General features: G+C 39.2%; 1 protein-coding gene across 6 annotated transcripts in view; it reads left to right on the plus strand.

The window, feature by feature from the left end:
* itsn2b (intersectin 2b) overlaps positions 1-21769 on the plus strand; it is a 158124-nt gene extending 136355 nt beyond the window's left edge. For all 6 annotated transcript variants that reach the window (XM_052024030.1, XM_052024034.1, XM_052024032.1 and 3 more), the window contains 9 exons: positions 4404-4587; positions 8010-8108; positions 9914-10081; positions 13202-13417; positions 14368-14489; positions 16840-16922; positions 18060-18143; positions 19641-19814; positions 21259-21769. In XM_052024030.1, coding sequence (XP_051879990.1) covers positions 4404-4587; positions 8010-8108; positions 9914-10081; positions 13202-13417; positions 14368-14489; positions 16840-16922; positions 18060-18143; positions 19641-19814; positions 21259-21416 — 1288 coding nt within the window. In that variant the 3' untranslated portion in view covers positions 21417-21769. The remainder of the gene's footprint in view (positions 1-4403; positions 4588-8009; positions 8109-9913; positions 10082-13201; positions 13418-14367; positions 14490-16839; positions 16923-18059; positions 18144-19640; positions 19815-21258) is intronic.
* Positions 21770-22178: the final 409 nt, after the last annotated feature.

The raw sequence follows: 22178 nt of genomic DNA on the forward strand, positions 1-22178 counted from the left end.
AGGCATTTAGGCAGGTACATAAATAGGAAAGACATAGGGGGATATGGGCCTAATGCAGGCAAATGGGGTTAGTGTAAAAAGGCATCACAGCTGGCATGGACATGGTGAGCCAAAAGGAACCATTTTGATGCTGTACAATCCCATGAATTGGTTAGGCCACAGCTGGAGTATTGTGTGCAGTTTTGGTTGTCACACTGTAGGAAGGAGGTGATTAGACTGGAGAGGGTGCAGAGGAGATTCATGGAACATAGAACATTACAGCATAGTACAGGCCCTTCGGCCCACAATGTTGTGCCGACATTTTATCCTGCTCTAAGATCTATCTAACCCTTCTGTCCCATGTAGCCCTCCATTTCTCTATCATTCATGTGTCTATCTAAGAGTCTTTTAAATGTTCCTAATGTGTCTGCCCCCACAACCTCTGCCGACAGTGCGTTCCACGTACCCACCACTCTCTGTGTAAAACAAATTTACCCCTGACATCCCCCTTGTATCTTGCTCCAATCACAATAAAATTATGGCCCCTCGTGTTAGCCATTGTCGCCCTGGGAAGAAGTCTCTGACTGTCCACTTGATCTATGCCTCTTATCATCTTGTACACCTCTATCGAGTCACCTCTCAACCTCCTTCTCTCCAAAGAGAAAAGCCCTAGCTCACTCAACCTATCCTCATAAGACATGGTCTCCAATCCAGGCAGCATCCTGGTAAATCTCCTCTGCACCCTCTCTAAAGCTTCCACATCCTTCCTATAATGAGGTGACCAGAACTGAACACAATACTCCAAGTGTGGTCTAACCAGAGTTCTATAGAGCTGCAACATCACCTCACTGCTCTTGAACTCAATACCCCAACTAATGAAGGCCAACGCACCATACGCCTTCTCAAAAACCCTATCGACCTGCGCAGCAACCTTAAGGGATCTATGGACGTGGACCCCAAGATCCCTCTGTTCCTCCACACTGCTAAAAGTCCCGACATTAAGCTTGTATTCAGCCTTAATTCGACCTCCTGAAGTGTATCACTTCACACTTTTCCGGGTTGAACTCCATCTGCCACTTCTCAACCCAGCTCTGCATTCTATCAATATCCTGTTGTAATCTACAGTAACCTTCTACACTATCCATAACACCACCAACCTTTGTATCATCAGCAAACTTACTAACCCACCCTTCCACATCCTCATCCAAGTCATTTATAAAAAATCACAAAGAGCAGGGGTCCCAGAACAGATCCCTGCGGAACACCACTGGTCACCGACCTCCAGGCAGAATACGCTCCATCTACCACCACCTTCTATGAGTGAGCCAATTCTGAATCCACACAGCCAAGTTTCGCTGGATCCCATGCCTCCTGACTTTCTGAATGAGCCTTCCATGAGGAACCTTATCAAATGCCTTACTAAAATCCATGTACACCACCTCCACTGCTCTACCTTCATTAATGTGCTTTGTCACATCTTCAAGGAATTCAATCAGGCTCATGAGGCATGACCTGCTCCTCACAAAGCCATGCTGACTGTCCCTAATCAGCCTGTGCCTCTCCAACTGCCCATAAATCCTGTCTCTAAGAATCTTCTCCAATAATTTGCCCACCATGGAAGTAAAACTCACTGGTCTGTAATCCCCAGGGTTATCCCTACTTACTTTCTTAAACAAAGGAACAACATTTGCCACCCTCCAATCATCTGGCACTACTCTTGTGGGCAGTGAGGACGCAAAGATCATCGCCAAAGGTGCAGCAATCTCTTCCCTCGGTTCCCTTAATAACCTTGGATATATCCCATCTGGCCCCGGTGACTTATCTATTCTAACGTTTTTCAAAAGTTCCAGCACAACCTCGCGTCAACATGCCCTAGCGTATCAGCCTGTTGTATGCCATCCTCACAAACGTCAAGGTCTCTCTCTCTCTCTCTCTCTGGTGAATACTGAAGCAAAGTGTTCAGTAAGGACCTCCCCTACCTTTTCTGACTCCAGGCACATGTTTCCTCTTTTATCCCTGATTGGTCCTACCCTTGCTCTAGTCATCCTCCTATTCTTCATATACGTGTAGAAGTCCTTGGGGTGTTCCTTGATCCTACTCACCAAGGACTTCTCATGCCCCCTTCTAGCACTCCTAAGTCCATTCTTTAAGCTCCCTCCTGGCTACCTTGTAACTCTCCAGAGCCCTGTCTGATCCATGCTTTCTAAACCTCAGGTAAGCTTCTTTCTTCCTCTCGACAAGACAGTCGACATCTCTTGTCAACCACGGTTCCTTCACTCTTCTATCTTTACCTTGCCTCAATGGGACAAACCTGTCCAGAACCCCATGTAAGTACTCCCTAAACAACCTCCACATTTCCACTGTGCACTTCCCCAAGAACATCTGTTTCCAATTTACACTCCCAAGTTCCTGCCTAATAGCATCATAATTCCCCCTCCCCCAGTTAAATACTTTTCCATATCATCTGCTCCTATTGGTAAAGGTCAAGAAGTTATGGTCACTATCTCCAAAATGCTCTCCCACTGAGAGATCTGAAACCTGTTCACGCTCATCACCTAGTACCAGGTCCAGAATGGCCTCTCCTCGAGACGGCCTGTCCACATACTGTGTCAGGAATCCTTCCTGGACATGCCTAACAAACTCTGCCCCATCTACCCCCTTTACACTAAGGAGGTGCCAATCAATATTCGGGAAGTTGAAGTCACCCATGACAATAACCCTGTTATTTTTGCATCTCTCCAAAATCTGCCTCCCAATCTGCTCCTCGGCATCTCTGCTGCTACTGGGGGGTCTGTAGAATATTCCCAATAGAGTGATCACTCCTTTTCTGTTTCTCCTGACTGTTTTGAGGATGTTTTACCAGGATGTTTTGAGGAAAGGAGGGATAGGCTAGCTTTGTTTTCCTTGGAATGGAAAAGGTTGAAGGGGTGGGGGGGGGGGGGGGGGGGGGAACCAGACTGAAGTGTGCAAAATTATGAGGGGCGTTGATATGTTTGATAGTGAGAAACTTTTCCTCTTAGCAGAGGTATCTATATTGAGAGCACATAGGTTTAATGGAAGAGATAGGAGATTCAGAGAGGATTAGAGGAAGAATGTTTTCACCCAAAAGGTAGTTGAAGTCTGGAACATGTTGCCAGAGGGACTAGTGGAGGCAAAGACTTCCACAAGATTTTAAAAAATATTTAGATGCGTACTTGAAATATTCTGGGTGTAGAAGGGTATGGGCCAAGTGCTGGAAAATGGGTTTAGCATAGATGCTTGATGGTTGAAGGACCTGTTTCCATGCTTCATGACCCTGTGAATCTAAGGTGAGTTGCTTGCTACAGGATGTCTATGCATTGATCTGTTCTTGTAGCCGAGATATTTATGTAGCTGGTCTAGTTGAGTTTCCATTCATTAGTGACTGCCAGGATATTGATAGTGTAGTATATGGTGATGGTAGACCCATTGAATATCAAGGGCAGGTGCTTGGACTCCCTTGTTGGAGATGTTCATCTCCCGGCACTTAAGTGGCTTGAATGTTATTTGCCACTTCTCAACCCATCTATAAATTTTGTCTAGTTCCTGCTGTACGCAGGCATGGACTGCTTCATTTTTTGAGGGGTTGCAAATGGAACTGAACATTGTGCGAAGATTGGACAATATGTGAGAAGCTTGGACAAGAACAGAACGTGGACATGATCTCAAAACGCAATAGCCTTTTGGACGTGTAGAGAGAGACCCAAAGGTTGTGTTTAACCTCAGCAGGAATTCAGCCTTAACGCAGAGTTTTATAAGAACTTTCTTTTAGTCATTCACAACAAGACCAGCGTTTATTGTCCATCCCTTCTTGCCCTTGAACTTGATGGCTCACCAGGACATTTTCAGAGATGAGTTAGTATTATTGTGATTTCAAGTCACATAGGTCAGTCCAAGTAAAGGTGGCAAGTTTCAGTCTCTAACAGGGAAGTGAACTCGATGTAGATGGTTGTGGCATTCTAATAGTTTCAAGGCCACCAGAACAATTCCAGATTCTTTTCCTTAATTAAATAGATTTAAATTCCACAGGTAGAATAATAGGATTTGAACTTGTCACAAGATCATTAATCAGGCTTATAAATTACAAGTCCAGTAATATAATCATTATGATATCATACCCCAATTTGTTTCACATTTTTTCACGAATTTCCTACAATTCAAGCTTATGCAATGTAAATTTGTTATTAGCAAAAATTTAAGCTACCATTACATTTCAGAATAGAAGACTGAGCCCACAGATAAATGGTGGATTTGTATTGTATTCCGAAGCAAAGTGTTCGCACTAAGAACCCAGAAAGCCAGGTCTTTGAATCAACTCTGCATTTGAATAGTTTCTGGCTTGAATTTCTTGGAATATTGTCACCTAAGCACACTAGATTTTATCTTTTGCAAATATCTTATTTTAGGGCTTTGCGTGTGAGGAAAAAGACTGGTGGAGAGAAAATGCCTGTACAGATGATTGGAGACATCCTGGCCACAGAACTGTCACACATGCAGGCTTACATTCGGTTTTGTAGTTGCCAGCTAAATGGAGCAGCTATACTTCAGCAGAAAACTGATGAAGAACCAGAATTTAAAGATTATCTTAAGGTAAGAAAGCTGGATGTTTCATTGATTTATTGAAAACATTCCTAAATGATTCCTATTGATGAGTTTTGTAAGTCTGTTCCTTCTCCTGTCTTATCATCCAATGTTAAAAATTAAATTTTGGTCAAGGCTAGGAGAGAATGTAAATCCTGGGGGAATAGTTTTGCTTTCTTCCTCAGAATCAGCTAGTGTAATTCAAAGGTGCATGTCTGATGCAATTTCTTGACCTCCTGTTTGGGGGCTAGTGGTAAAATGAAGATCAGAATCAGATTTATTATCACTGACATATGACGTGAAATTTGTTGTTTTGCGGCGGCGATACAGTGCAAAGGCATTAAAAAAAAATCTATAAATTAAAAATAGTGCAAAAAAAAGGAATAACAAGGTAGTGTTCATGGGTTCGTGATCGTTCAGAAATCTGATGGCAGAGGGGAAGAAGCTGTTCCCGAATGGTTGAGTTTAGGTCTTCAGGCTTCTATATGTCCTCCCCGATGGTAGTTAGGAGAAGAGGGCATGTCCTGGATGGTGAGGGTCCTTAATGATGGATGCCACCTTCTTGAGGCACTGCCTCTTGAAGATGTCCTCGATGGTGGGGAGGGTTGTGCCCGTGATAGTGCTGGCTGAGTCTACACCCCCTGCAGCCTCTTGTGATCCCGTGCATTGGAGGCTCCATACCAGGCAGTGATGCAACCAATCAGGATGCTCTCCACCGTACATCTATAGAAATTTACAAGAGTCTTTGGTGACATACCATATCTCTTGAAACTCCTAACGAAGTAGAGCCAAAGTAGAGTCCTGTATTAAATTGCAATTATATCCCTTTGCCCTCTTTCTATGTCCAAATGAATCGTACATTTTTAAGGTATGTGGTTAGAGTTTCATCTACCAAATTAATTCTCAGTTTTGCACCATGAAGGAATAGATTTTATTATTGTGATGTTATCTTGAGAAAACAAGATGTTTCTTGGAGCATAGCTGACCATTAGAATGTGATAAATTTTGCCAAGATAAGTTTTTGATCAAAAGCTTAAGGTGTGAACTGTAAGCCAAATTGCAAAGGATTTAAAGGCTAATTTAGTCTAGGTGTTTTGGATTATTAGAAATTTTTGTTCTAAAATATGCCATAAACTATGTTATGAGATGAGTATAAATAAAAATGGTGTACTGGAAATACTAGCAGGTCAGGTTACATATTTGAAGAGTGAAATAGATTAAATGTTTCAGTTTTTTTGGCCTTTCATCAGTTCTGAAATGTTATCCCTGCTCTTCTCTCCAGTGATGCTGCCTGACCTGCTGAGGGTTTACAATATTCACCGATTTTTTTTTCGGACTTCCAGTATCTGCAGTTTTTTAAAAAAATTTTCATCTATAGTGTTTTGATTTGAGATAAACATATACAGAAGGGATTGTTCAGATATCAGGGTAAATTGGAAGGTCAGAAATTTCCTGACCCTTAGATGTTTTTGTATTGCTTACCACAAAAACTAAGTTTATTAGATGTGACCATATTGGCAACTACTCTGCAAAGCTGGAACCTCTGGACATTGAAACCATTTAAATTAGTTGGAGATGACAGGAATATTTAGCAGTTTCTCTAGTTTAGGAATAACCTATAACTACAACAGGATTACATCTTATCATCAGATGGAGGCAGCTTGCAATTTATCAGTGACTATTTGCAGTTCTTTTCAAAGCTATCTTATTGAATGTGATGATAAATCGCAATCATAGTTTTAGACTCATACAGCACAGAAATTTTGGTTCACTGTATCCATGCTCACCATCAGATACCCATCAGTAACAATCCTATTTACCAGCACTTGGTTCATAACCAATTACTCCTTGACGATTTAAGTGCTTGTCTTAAACTTTTAAAGGTCATGAGAGTACCTACCTTCACCACACCTTCCAGGCTGTGTGTTCCTGACTCCAACCACCCTCTGGGTGTAAACATACTTCTGCTTATCCCTTGCTTTTAAACCTATGCCCTCTGGTTTTCAACACCTTTGTTGTGGGGTGAAGAACATATGGCAAAGTGAAATGTGAGACTTCCAAGATGGTTTTAGTTTTTCATTTTGTCTTCTAAATTTCACCTTCCTACCAGTTGACACAGAACTGGCACAACTCATGTAATGTGCTACAAAAACAGGAAATACAGGAAGCAATCAATGGGGAGAGAAACAGAGTTAGTGTTTCAGGCCAAAGACCCTTCATCAGGACTGGAAAAGTGAGAAGACACGTGTTTTAAATTACAGGGAGAGGTAGAGAGGATGGAGGGAATGTCTGTGACCAAAGTTGTCAAGGAAACACTTACTTTACAAAAATTGGAGATAGAAATGAAACAAATTGAAACAGCCATAAGACTGGAAGCTCAGGGACACCTTTGCTGATTGAATGGAGGTTGACATCCAACTGGGTGACTGCTTTGCAGAAGACCTATCAAACACCACTCCCAAACCAGGTTTAAGTTTAGTAAACCTTAATGCATTGGAAACAATTCACTTAACATCCTTCCTTAAATATGAAGATTATACTATATCGTATACTCCAGATGTGGTCCTACCAATGCCCTGTGTAATGAATCATAACCTCCTAACTTTTGTATTTACTCCCCTAACAATAAACAATAACATTCTGTTGGCTTTTTCTTATTACTTACTGTAGTTGCACATTAGCCTTTTGTGCATCATACATATGGGCACCCTGATCCCTCTGCATTTCAGACCTCTGCAGTCTCTCGATCTTTAGGTAATGTGCATTTTTTTAAAAATATTATGATCAAAAGCCCTTTAACTACAAGATTATAAAGTAACCCTTTCTTATTGCACAACATTAGATCTAATATAATTCCATGCAACTCAAACGTTTTTAAGACTGCTCCAAAGAAGATTCACATTATGATACATGAGATAATCAATGGCAGACTGAATAATAAATTAACATGTAAGGGCATTTCACATTCATTTTGTTCCCTCATTAATTCTTCAACATACCGATCAAGAAAACCATCTCATGTAAACATCATGAATATGCCCTATACAATATTACTGCTAGATTGATTTTGCCTAGCCAACATGTAGATTAAAGTCCTCCATAATTATTGTACCTTCCTTCTTACTCATGCTTCCAGTTTCTTGATTTATTCTTGGCCCTATATTTCCTCTGCAGCCACTAGCCAACTTCTACCAATGTTTTCTTTCCAATATGTAACAATCTTGATGAAACAATGCTTATTTTCTCAACAAGCTTTTCCCTTTCCAAGTTCTAGTCCAAATCATCTATAAGCAAGTGTAAAAGTAGGCCAGTGAGATTTAGCTTTTCTTTCTTGTCTGGAAAATGTTATGTCTATATTATGTTATTGGTCACGTGCAATATATTTGCTATATTTATTCTTTTCAGTGATGTTTTCACTTTTTTGTCCACAGAAATTGGCTTCTGACCCTCGATGTAAAGGGATGCCACTTTCCAGCTTCTTACTAAAGCCAATGCAGAGAATTACACGTTATCCACTTATTATTAAGAACGTAAGTGAAATTTTACTTGTATTACTTGTGGTGCAGCATGAAATGGGGAGTCATAAAGACTCAGAAGAATCCAATTTGGCCCATGCTGCTTTCAGAAAAGTAATCCAGTCAGTCCCATTTGCCCTCTCTAAACCCATGATACTCCGAGTTTAGTTTTCCCATCCAGTCCAATTTCTCTTTGAAATTGTCAATTGTCTGAATTCCATGCAACTCAAACATTTTTAAGACTGCTCCAAAGAAGATTCACATTATGATACATGAGATAATCAATGGCAGACTGAATAATAAATTAACATGTAGGGACATTTCACATTCATTTTGTTACAATGGAAATGTTCAACTGGGTCATTCCCACTGAAGTTTATTCCAACAAACTTCTCTGGAGAATTTCTATGAAAAGTTACTTCTGAAAAAAGAAATGTTTACACTTGTGCTATATGGAGGGTTTACCTTTTTAAGATTTTAACTAATAAAAATTGATGTCAAGGCATATTTGGAAAAATCAGCTGTTTCTTTCACTGATAAACTCAGTGCTGCTAATGAATGCAAAATTTTCATTCATTTTTTCTTTAAACATAACACACAAGACTTTCAAAATGTGCAAATACTGACTTATCCCATCTGTTTATAGGAGATGATGGCGGTCACTTCATAGACGGTGGTAGATTTTAATGTTAAAATGACTTTAAGCCTACATGTGTCACTGTTACTGATTTCAGTTATTGGTGATTTAAATTTATTATTCTAAAGTTGATGCATCTTTTGATTAAGATTCTTCTTAATAACTGGAAATACCAGTTTTGCCAAACATTAAAACAGGAAAAAAAAATCCCAAAAGGAACCAAAAATAAAAGCTAAAGAAATTGGAGGTCCTGATTATATTCCAGAGAAGGATATTTACCAATAAAGCAGTCTCTTGCACTCAAAAGTGTAATTTATTGTATCAAGACCATTTAAATGTGTTATCAGGCATAATTCAGTACAATAATTTTTTGTAGAACAAATGGTATCTTGACATGTGGATTAATATTTTGTCACAAACCAGCAACAAAAGAAACACACTGTGCATGATTCAGTGTTAAAAACTATTTTATTAATCACTACTTATGATAATACGTAAAATAAAAGTAAAAATGTTAGTATGTTAGAATTCAAAAATGTTAAACCTTGAACGTTAACCCCAAAACTAAACTCGTCGTGTGTGTGTGTGACAAAGTCCAAAACTCCCAGTTCCGGAATGGTTCTTAAAGTTCAGTTCCGCAAGCCATAAGGTGAAACATGAGCAAGGGCTTCTTCAACAACCACCGTTGTCTGAAGATAAGATGTAGATGTAGAAAAACATAGAGAGAGTACATACGAAATCCAAATGTTCCACGATGGAACCCAAACGACACTTCAGTGTTTACTCGGTAGTGACTTCCTCACCCCGAAAAGCATCCGAACCGTGGTCGTCCACACACAAATACCTGTTTCCTTCTACAGGTCAGCAACAAAGTGAACTCCACCGGATTACTTCCAACTTCCATACATGGATTTCAGTGGCAAACACAGTTATTGTTTCTCATCCATCGATAGAGAAAACAAGCAGGCTGGTGTCTCTCTCCCTTCTCTCTCTCTCCTTCTTCTTCTTACTTCTTCAACAACGTCATTACGTCCTTTATCTTCTATTGACGTAAGCACACCCCACACACACATACACACACACTCTCTATCTTAAAGGGACTTTCACTGAGTCCGTAACAATATTCACAGCAGATTGTATAATCCTTACTTATTCTTATTGATAATTCATTTCATAACTGCAGATTTTGGAAAACACTCCAGAGGTCCATGCAGACCATAGCCATTTAAAGTTAGCATTGGAGCGTGCAGAGGAGCTGTGTTCCCAAGTGAATGAGGGTGTGCGTGAGAAGGAAAACTCCGACCGGCTAGAATGGATTCAGTCACATGTTCAGTGTGACGGACTAGCAGAGGTGAGGATGCATGTTGTTGCTTCTGCGGTCTGATTTACAAACAATACTAGTTTAATTGTACACTCCCCTTGTGATGAGCAGTTAGAAATTTGAGATCATTCAACATTATCTGTATCTGGAAGACAAAATGCATTCATTTAAAATATTTTTCAAATTTATTAGAAGAGTGATTGCTATTGCAAAGCTCTCCACCTTGTTATGCTTCAATGAACAGGAATATTTGTTTCTTTCTTGCATAATATCCCCAAAACTATATTTTTGTTGACTTCCTTTAAGAAAATGCTGGTTAAACTTTCATTGTCTTTCTCTCTATATTAGCTTAATCTTGGGCACTGTGTGTGCAGCCCAGAAGGCTCCTGCTTGTTTACACACCTGCTTTACCCACAAGGATTTAGAAATGTCCAGTTATATGGCAAAGTCCCTGATCCCTAGCCTGTCACAGGTTCTTCAGTATGTGCTGGGTTAATTTGAGATTACTGGTATTCAATCCTGGAGCCATTCCTGACCTATGGAGTTTATGTAGTAAAGATTAAATATCATACAAGATCTCAGTAAAAGTAATTCAATTTGTTATTTTATTGTTGCTCCCTCTTAATACCACAATATAACAAAGGAAATTAATGCTTGAACCTATAATTAGATGGATCTGAAAAGTGTAGAGTACCCTGGAGAAAGAAAGGATAAATTCACATTTCAGGTTCGGTGAAAGGATTTCATATGTTTGGATTTCTATAATTTTCTGTGACTTTTAAAAAATTCTTAAATATTTGTTTAAGTAAACCATTATTCATGAATGTATTATTCTCCTCTTCCATGCTCCATATGGATTTGTCCATAGCAAAAATGTTAAAGGCTGTAAATACAAGAGCTGTAAATACATAGAATAGCTTAATATTTTCAATGTGAAATGTTGTCAGAATAGAGCCCATTTTGTACTTTACACCCAATATGTTAATTTTTCACTTCCCTCTCCAGCTGTTTTCTATCTCCACAATTTTTGATATTTATTACGTGTTCAATGTTTGTAGAAATGTATTTATTCCATTTGAACTGTCCAAAATAATTCTTTCATTATCAAATCAAAATCTGCTCAAGCAGCATTGGGCACATAACAAGAATTTTGTGACATTTCACTATTTTGGTTTTGAAGTTTATTTTGTAGATAAAAATTGCATTTGTAATTTGGTAATCTGAGTCTTTCTGAAGCCAACCACAGCATCAGTGAGATCTTTTAACTGAGGCATTTATTTCAATAAGTGTATGGTAGCCTCAGAAAATCAACACTTTTCAGTTCAATGTATTTAAATTCAAATCTTGTTCAGTGTTAAATATGGTCTGTAGATTCTGCCTGTGAAAGCTAATTAAAATTCAAATTGGGCATTAGACTAGATTAAAAATAAATAGTGGCAGGTCCATTCCAACAGTCCCTTCTGCCTTTTTAAATGTTGATGTCATTTTTAAGTTGATGTCAGTAAATTGACATGAGCCTGCATGTTGCACTTAACCGATGAGCTTAACACAGATTTTGATGAGGGAGCAACACTCTCTCCACACACGCTTTCCAACTCTTCCATAACTTTTAAGTTCTCTGACATGCACAATCTCATCTTCACCATGGAGGTCCAGTCCCTATATACCTCCATTCCCCATTATGATGGCCTCACTTCCCTCTGCTTCTTTCTTGACCAGAGACAGAACCAGTCCCCTTCCACTAACATGCGCCTCCACCAGGCTGAACTTGTCCTCACCCTAAACACTTTCAATTCCTCTCACTTTCACCAGACCAAGGGCATAGCTATGGGCACTCACATGGGCCCCAGCTATGCCTGCCTCTTCATTGGCTACGTTGAACAATCTCTGTTCCAAGCCTACTCTGGCCCCATTCCTCAACTCTTTCTCCGCTATATCGACGACTGCATTGGTGGATCCCCCTTGTCCTCGCATTTCATCCCACCAGCCTACGTATCCAACACATCATTCTCCACCACTTCTGCCATCTCCAACAGGACCCCACTACGAAGCACATCTTCCCCTCCCCACCCCTTTCTGCCTTTCGCAGGGACCGCTCTCTCCGCGACTCCCTAGTTCACTCTTCCCCGCCCACCTATCCCGCTCCCACCCCAGGGACTTTCCACTGCAACACCTGCCCCTACACTACCCCCATCACCTCACTCCAGGGACCCAAACAGTCCTTTTAGGTGAGACAGAGATTCACCTGCACCTCCCTTAATATCATCTATTGTATTCAGTGCTCCAAGTGTGGCCTCCTCTGCATTGGTGAGACCAAGCGCAAACTAGGTGACCGTTTTGCAGAACACCTGCGCTCTGTCCGTAACTGTGACCTGCATCTCCCTGTTGCCAGTTACTTCAACTCCCTCTCCCACACAATCACAGATATATCAGTCCTCGGCCTCCTCCCACTGCCAGGAGAATTCCAAGCACAAACTGGAGGAACAACACTTATTTTCCATCTTGGAACCTTGCAACCCAACGGCATGAACATTGAATTCTCAACTCTCCCACTTCAGGTAATTCCCCCCCGCCTCCCCCACCCCACCCCACCCCCACCATACTTCTTCTCTTCTTCCCTTTCCTTGCCTCTTTTTTTTCAACCTTTCTCTCCTTACCTTTGACCCATCCCCCGGTAGGTTTGCTCTCCCCTGCACCTGCCTATCAGTATGTCTTACCTGCATCTACCTATCACCACCTTGTGCCCACCCCGCCTCCCTTCTTTTGTCCACCTATCACTGCTCTGCTTTTCCCTCCCATATATTGTGCTTCCCCTTTTCCTATCTTCAGTCCTGAAGAAGGGTCCTGACCCGAAATGTTGACCACCTGCTTTTCTCCACGGATGCTGCCTGGCCTGCTGAGTTCCTCCAGCACCACCGTGTTTTTGATCTTAAAACATAGCAGACTTAAACTGAAGTTCAATATCAGGCACCTAAAAATCAGATTTGGATACTTAAGTGGACTGCTTTCAGCCCATAACACCTAATTACTGTTTATTTAGTCTGTTATTCCAGCACGGACGTTGGTGAATGCCACTGAATAACATCTACTGTTTTGCTTTAGATGTAATTTGTTAATTAATGACTTTTTTTCTGTGTGCTTTCTTCATAGCACATTACTTTTAACTCCATAACAAATTGTTTGGGACCACGGAAGCTGCTGCACAGTGGAAAACTTTACAAAACAAAGAGCAACAAAGAGTTATATGGCTTCCTTTTCAATGATTTCCTGCTGCTCACCTACATTGCAAAGCAGTCATTTATTTCATCGGGCTCTGAGAAACTCTTCAGCTCTAAATGTAACTCACAATTTAAAATGTACAAAACGGTAGGTGCAGGGCAACCAATGGTCACTTAAAAGTGCATGTTACAGATGTAGCCTGCAGATTAGATTATAAACACTGAATGCTTATCTATCCCATGCCTCCACATCTTACCCCCCCCCCCCCCTTCTCCTTCCACACTATCCATCCCTCATCCCACAATCTTCTGTTTTCTTCCAAAAACACTGAACCTCCGAGTATCTGGCCACCTTTTGGTATTGGTATTGGTTTATTATTGTAACTTGTACCGAGGTACAGTGAAAAACTTGTCTTGCAATTTGCATTTGTCTTGTGCCTTTAGCATAGTAAAACATCCCAAGGCTCCAAGCAGCGCCTGGATAAACAAAATCTAACACTGAGGCACATGAGGTGACATTAATGTAGATGACCAAATGTTTGGTCAACAAGCTAGGTTTTGAGCATTTTATAGGAGGAAAGAGAATTAGAGAACCGGGGAGGTTTAGGGAGGGAATTCCAAAGCATAGTGCCTTGACAGGTAAAGGTACAGCCACAAACAGTGGAGCAAATTTTGTGGAGTTTTTAATAAACATGTTGAATGTACAGGTAGTGATAGTGTTTGTGAGAAATTTATTTTAAGGATTGAAGTGTGTAATAGTAAAAACTTTTGGGGCTGCAGATGAATATTTTAACAAAGGCCTATTGTGTTAGGATGTGCTCCTTATTTCCTTTTTTTTACTGTTCTCATTCAGCTGAACCATTCTGAGGAATCTTGCGCATTTGGATCCTGTAGAATGAGTGGAAGAGGGGGACGTACAACCCACAAAACAGATTTAGATGAGATTCTTAAATTTCTTGAGCGGGCATTGATCATAAGTGTGGGGCAGAGCCAATTAATTCACTTTATCACAGCAGGGGGAACCACTCGAGTGTTTGGCAGGCAGAATTGATAACTCCATAATAACTCCTATTCTTCATTCATTTCTGATTCCTTCAGCCTATTTTCTTGAATGAAGTTCTTGTGAAACTCCCGACTGATCCATCAAGTGATGATCCGGTCTTTCATATTTCACACATTGATAGGGTGTACACACTCAGAGTGGAATCCTTAAATGAGAGGTGAGTAACCAATCTGGCAAACATTGTGTCTTATACTATTGTTACTTAGGCCCATTTACTTCATAGGCCTAAGTAAATGAAGCACTGCAAAACATATTTTCTAAGTGAGTGTAACAAATGTTACCCTCATTTCTAATGGAATACTCCTTTTATTTGAGCTGTCACTTGTTCAAAAAAAAGCTCACAGGCCTAGTATATGGTTTACCAATGATATGAGAATATTAGTCAACATCCAGTCTTAAATCTATTCCTGGGGAATCATAGAGCAGAGAAGAAATCTCAAGTCAATTTTCAGATTCTTCCTTGTAGCTCATTTAACTGAAAATAGAACAACATTACAAGACCTGTACAAACTACAATCACCATTAGTTTCTTGCAAGAACACTTGTATCTCAGCTCAATCAAACAGGCTTTTGGAACAAGCTTTGCGCTGTCTTCTAATTGTAAATTTCATTCTATTTAAATATAATGAACAAACCTGAATCAAGTAACTTACACCACATTAATTGGGGGTAATCATTCCCAGAGAGTTTTGGCTCTGTCACACAGACAGGAAAGCTCTCCCACCATCTAACAGAATTAGATTTTGTGATAGATTTTTCAAAATTAGATTGTAATTAAAACTTACGTGTAGATGTATTTTTAATCACAAGTTAATCCATCCTATTATAATTCATTAGGTTTCTATTTTTTTCCTGTCTCACAGAGCAAACAGTGCGTTGATTTGTTTTGTTCCTTTCCCAGACAACTTGGTGGGATGTCAAAATGCACCACACAGGAAAATGTGAAGCCTTTGTTCTACTTCTCTAGATCTGTAGATTTAAAAAAGATAGCATTCCAATTACAGTCTGTGAATATAGGTCTGCTTTCAAACATGTTAAATAACACAATTGCTGTAGTTTATTACTTTGATGTGTTAGTTTCAGAACGGTTGAGGTTGGAGACCTCTTTTAGAACTTTTCCAGGATTCAATGTACAGTTGTGGTTTTAATGTTGAAACACTGTATTTTAGATTTTTGCAAAGCTCTATTGGAAAATAGTTTAAAACTCCATGTGAAGTAAAACTATATGGTAGTTGACATAGGTGCCAGAACAAATGAGGGCGCTCTGTGCACTTTATTTTGTGGCATGACCAGAGGTAACAGGTAAGGACTGAGTCAGAATACCTGGGAAGCATGTTGGTAGGTGAAACTGAATAATCAAGCTAGAAGTTGACAGTAGCAGTGAAACCAAATCAGATAAAGAGTGAAGAGGAAGATTAGGAGAAAAGTAGCAAAAAAAGAGAGGAGTTGTGAAAAGAGAAAAATGCAAATGTGGAAAATGAAAGCAAATAACAGCACAAATAAAGAGGCAGGCAGTTAAACTGAAAGTCTGCATTAAATGATTTATTTTCCATTGTAGAAAAGTAATGGTAAATGGAGGCTGCAGTTTTCACTTTAATATATGCATTGGATGGATTTTTTTTCAACAGTCCCTCGGGTTTTCCTCTAAGTAAAATATCAGTTGTACTTTGGCAGTGCGCAGAGATGACGTGAGAGGGGGTTTATCTGGTCTGATTTCTAATGTCTGGTTCTTTACCACAATTACTATTCCTTCTGAGTTGTTCACCTGTTGTTATGGAAGAGATTGCATTCTTTCAACTGGAAGCAAGTTGAAGTATTTTGTATTGTTGTGTGGAAGGTAAATGCTGATGCATATTGTTTGGGCGAAGTGGCTGGTTTCTATGTATCTGGTTTTCAACAGCAGATCATGCAAGAACTAAGATTAATATTGAAAGGGAGAGAGTAACAATGCTACTTACATATCACGTTGCTGAAACAGTGAAGCTGAATTGCTAAGGTTTTTGATTTCTTGTTATCCTTTATGTATCGTGCAACATCTAAATAATTAATAACTGAAAATGCATGCAGTCAGTTTTATTACTTTTTAATCCTGGCTGGATGCATTCATGTATTGACTTAAACAATAGCAACTCTGCCAGAAGGTGCTTGGATTTTATCTATTGTGAAAAGGTTTGTGTTGTATATGTTTTGGTGTTACTGATTCCATTGAATGTTATGTCTAACAAAAAACAATCACTTTACATGTTATTTTTTAAAGAAATTATTTTGTAACAGCTTGCCATCTAAATTCAGGTGGAATTTGTATTCTGTTATGATAAAATAGACCTGTGAAATACTTTTAGATCTTTCCAAGAAATGTGAAAGTAGTTCCTTTTGGGACTTAACGTCATTTTTGTATTCCTGAGTTGTCAGAAAACATGACTAATTATTTTGAATGCATGAATAAGTTTGTCCAGTTTTTCTCCCCAGAGCTTTGGGTGAGTTGTCACTCTTTCACTCTTCTGCAGGACTGCCTGGGTTCAAAAGATTAAAGCAGCTTCAGAACAGTTTATAGAGACAGAGAAAGGAAAACGTGAAAAGGCTTATCAAGGTATAAATAATATACATTTACACATACATATATAAAAATAATACTTTCTTTACTTCATATAGTTTGCATCCCCTTTTAAATCCCTCCGCCATTATTTACTCCTCAACCAAGAACATGCCTTACGTTACCATCCAGAATTATTGCACCATGAACATCAATGGGACAAACCTTGCTGGGCTGGAGTCAGCAATTATGATTGGAACCTCTGGCTTTCGGCTGTTGGAACATCAGTATGTCTCAGACCTCTGTGCACTCGATGCTAAATAAGGAAGTCAAAGCCTTACTGAGTGACAAAGGGCTCTGTATGTGCCACTATGCTCTGCCACTGGACAGAGGTCCCACCAAGAACAGCTGACTCTGTTCTTGGTGGGACCTCTCACTGTAATCGTGGCGAAGTTCTATTTCCATTCCTACTCCGGGTCAGACTGGTGTAGAATTGATGATCCCACTGATTTTATTGTGGATTCCAGTCTTGCTGTCAGAATGCAAAGGAGAAGGTAAATAACCTTTCAAAATTATTACTTTAATGTTTTCAATTATTTCCATCTTTTTAACTGACTTTAATTTTCAAGAAACTTAACTTTTTGATCATTTATTTCGTTTTTAGTAGATTTTAAATGTCTGATTTGACATTTAAAAACTGTCAAAAATTGTCAACAGCTTTCACAAATGGTAAAACTCTACCCCCAGCTTTGTCATCTGTCAAAGTCTATCAGGGTGTTCCTGGATCGGAGCCCTTGGTCTCCACCACATGGCCCTGTTGCTGCTGACACCTCATCATCTGCAAAAGGTTAGCGAGATTGGCCTTCCACATCTGGATTGGGTGAGGATGGGCAAGTGGGGCAGTGATTCTGGGCAGAATGATACAACCTATTAAAATACCTTGCTCTTCAAGTTTTCTCTTCCTCAGCTCAGAAGTTTGTGGTGTTAATTTGGATATCTGCCTGCTGCATGGGTGAGATTAATGTCCATATTGTGAAGCAAGGGACAATGCATTACTTTGTAATCTGTAACAGTGAATAAAACAGCTGTGCAGCAGATGGATATTCATCTTTATTTTACTGTCCCAGCTTTGTGTACAAGACCAATACTTCCGAAAACTCTTTCTACAGACCTTGTTTTTTTTATATCTTGCAGCACGCTCACAGAAGACAAGTGGAATAGGACGACTTTTGGTGAGCATAATTGAGGCAACAGAACTGAAACCCTGCCGAGCAAATGGTAAACAACTGGAAAAGTGATAACTATTTCAGCTCAACTCAGATAGCATTTTAAACTGCTTTCTGCTAACAAATAAGGAAATTAATTTGAACTTATTAAATTGTGTGTTTCAATTTTACTTTCATTTCATTTTAATCTCTGTTCCAGTCCCTGGTTCATTTCTGCTACAAGTAATTAAAACAATGAACATAAATGTGGAAAAACACATTGGCATTGATTATAATTTCAATCATTTGGTTTCATAGATTATAATTTGAAATGTAATCCATCCCTACTGCAGGGAATTTGTTCTTGGTTTCAATTTGTGTCTAACTTGAGGCAGTGGAGATCTTTTACCATTGAATTAGAAACGGGTGGGTTAACTTAAAACATAATATCCAGATTTCCCTACAACATAGATCCCTATGCAGCCTATCAGGTCGGTGCTGGCTCTCAGAGTATTTCCATTGCTCCACTGATTTTCTCTGTAACCCATTCTCCCCATGTTCCCATCAACTTCCTCTCCCCCTACTAACCTCCTCTAGATTCTACCACTCACCTACACACTAGGGGCAATTTATAGTAACTACTTTAACCTGCCAAGCCACATATCTTTGGGATGTGGAAGGAAACTGGAGCACCCAAAGGAAACCCATGTAGTCACAAGGAAAATGTGTAAGTTCCACACAGACGGCACTGGATGTCAGGATCAAACCTTGGTCCCTGGTGCTGTGAGACAGCAGTTCTAACTGCACCACTGTGCCACCCTTGAGACCTAAATACGTCATCACCCAAACCAGGTGCAACTTCACTGGAAAAGAGAAAAACAGGGTAGAAGGAACTTTGTCCTTGGGTCACAAAAGATAATGTTTTGCACTTACAGCCACTGTGAGATTAGTTCATTATTTTAATTGTTACTGTGAGAAAGAAGCAGTAAAGTCACTGTACAATCAACTGATCTCTTGGAATTAGTTCCAACACATGCAAAAAAACAGGAAGAATCCTCGTAACTGCTTTTGAGAACAAAGATCCTGGATGGATTTCAAGGTAGAGATGAGAACCAACTGACAGATGTAACATGCTTTTTCAAGACCTGTGTGCTATGGAGCTCTGAAGCATCAGCTGAGCAGTCCTGTATACAGGAGGAGGTTCTGAGAAATGCCACAAAAGAATGATGAACAAGCACAGAATTACTAAATAAAACCATTATGTTTTGGCCCAGGCAAGGAGTGATATTTTAAGGGTTTGAAAAGATGCATTATGAAAATTCAGCTGAGTGTTCCTAATTTACTTTAAGCTCTGATAAATCATTAATCGTCCCAAGAAGCAGGTTACATGTTTTTTCCTAATCAGCTTTTCTCCATAAAATGCACAGGGCAAGATTATACACAAACACACACAGCAGAAACTTGTAAATGAAGGGATCTTCTGATTAGCCAGGAAATGATGTTAATAGTATAGTGAATGTTTTATGCAAGAGTTCACTTAAAGATTTTGTTTGATCCATGTCATTACCAGGAAAGAGCAATCCTTACTGTGAAGTCACCATGGGATCCCAATGTTACACAACCAGAACTCTATCCGACACGTTGAACCCAAAGTGGAACTTTAACTGCCAGTTTTTTATCAAGGACCTTTACCAGGATGTATTATGTATCACAGTCTTTGAAAGAGATCAATTTTCACCTGATGGTAAGAGTTCTTGTAGTGACTATTTCTTTCCTCAACAAGAAAAAGTAGACCAACGTCAATGCAAGAAATTATGGTTAATAAATAGTTTCTAACAAACCTCAATAAACACAACTTTTAATGAGGAGGTAGTGGTTGCTCTGTGAAGATAAAAATATTTTGTCGAAACATTAAAGTTGTGTAAAAAGTGAACGTTTTGAATAAGACATTTTTACTAGTCCCTTGAAAATTACATTCCTCTTAAGATGCAATGTTGAAAAGGTGTATAATTGTTCACAAATTTTGAATGAAGCCTTGCACACATTTTTGAATTGGCATTTCCCAATTCTCAAAACAACAATATGTAATCTTTCATACGGTATTTAATTTTGTTTTTTTCCCCCAATCCCAATACATTCGTACTTCCACCAGTTAAAGCCAAGATCTAGGTTTTGAGTTTCTGGCAGTTATTTACAAAACCACTGAATTTTAGTAATATGTTATAAAATGATGTATAATATATAAACAAATATAATAAAATGTGGATTTTTAAAGACGTAAGCATGCTGAGTAACATGCTTGTTTGAAATTGCATGCATTTCCAGATAATATTGGTAACTGTCAACTTCTTAAAAATGGCAATAATGGACCTTTTTTTTTACATATAATTAACTGGGACAGATACTTGTATGAACAGAAAGTGCTGGATGTATTCAGCAGACTGCATAGCATCTGTAGAGAGAGAAAGTTAACGTTTCAACCCAGTGATGTGGTGAAAAATCATCGACCTGAACCATTAAATCATTTCCAACATTTTCTAATATCATTTTTTTTCTATTGACTTCAGCAAAGTTGAAAGCCATCCTCCCCATTAATCATAGGCATTACTCAAGTTCTTTGGATGAACAAAGTCTTTAACTATAGTTCATTATTTTTATAGTAAATTTGGATGCCATTTTAGTGAATTAACTAGGTTTAACAAGATATTTTGTGTCTTATGAAACTGCTTGTTTTACTTTATGCCACTCCTACTGACACTTTATGAATATGCATTTAATGTATGGACATCAGGAAGCATTCTTGATAAATTATAAAACAAAATTAGGAGAGCTCCCTGACAGCTCTCAAAACAGTGGAATATAGCCACACACACCAAATGTTTTATTCCAGTTCACAACTGAGCCATGGTGATGGTTAGTGTGGTGCAGTTGGCCTTAGTGGCTCTTGGTTATTGTCAGGAAAGCAGTTCCTCATTATCCAGTGACATCTGCTGAAAGTTGTTAGGTGTGGATATTGGGTAAATACATGCTGTCTACCAACTTGAATAAACTCCTGCTGGAATCTGCAAAACCTATGCTGTAATGGAAGCCAACAGTTTACATGATTGGGGATGTTGAGGGTGGAGTGGGTGAAGCGATAGAATTAAATGAATTCTCAACATCAACATTCATTTCTAATTTTCGCCCAGATTTCCTGGGTCGGACAGAGGTCCCAGTGGCAACAATCAAAAAGGAGCAAGAAGGCAAAGGGCCAACTACAAAACGTCTTCTTTTGCATGAAGTGCCGACAGGGGAGGTATGGGTGCGTCTTGATCTTCAATTGTATGAACAGAAGACATTACTTTGAAGTTCAGGCTTCAAAATTTTGTTAATTTTGAATGCTCAGTGAGTAAACTGGTGGCATTGGTCAATGGATGACAAAATTGGAAACGTTTCTTCCTAGAATTCCTGAGAAAGCCTGACAAATGAAACCTCAACCAAAATACACTGTGATACTCAGCAATGGTCATAGCCAACTAGGTGCCAGTTTTGTTATTGATTGAAGACATGAGTTTTTGGCCTTTCTTTTGCCATTCTGTGTCTGTTTTTCCCTTGTCACAAAAACTGTTCACCAGAAATCAATAAGGAACATGTAATGCAGATTTCATCAATTTGGCAATGAGGGAATCAGATTATTTCCCCACAACCTCACCACACACCCCTCCCCCCCACCACACCCTTGTTAAGGACAACCGTATTTCCTGCTTGAAACTGCTCAAGGCAAACTGCACAATGACTTTACCTTTAACTTATCTTTAAAAATAATGAATACAAGAATTAAAGTAATTAAGAAACTATTCACCTATTCAAACTATTATAAATTTGAAAGCATGCATATTTTGAATTGTCTTGCAATCTCCTTTATAATTAAAATGTACTTCTAGAAGCAATTTTTGAATGGAATTGAACTTCAGGCTAAAACTCAAATGTCTTCAGCTTTATTTTCAAGTGAATCACTGGAGTGAAAAAATTGATAACATATACCAAGGTTTAGGAAGGTGCATACAGGATATTTGGTCAGAATATTTGCTGGAGATGTAAACTATAAGAGTTAAAATCCGTGAGAAGG

The sequence above is a fragment of the Pristis pectinata genome, chromosome 10 (genome assembly GCF_009764475.1).
Source record: "Pristis pectinata isolate sPriPec2 chromosome 10, sPriPec2.1.pri, whole genome shotgun sequence".
Lineage (NCBI taxonomy): Eukaryota > Metazoa > Chordata > Chondrichthyes > Rhinopristiformes > Pristidae > Pristis > Pristis pectinata.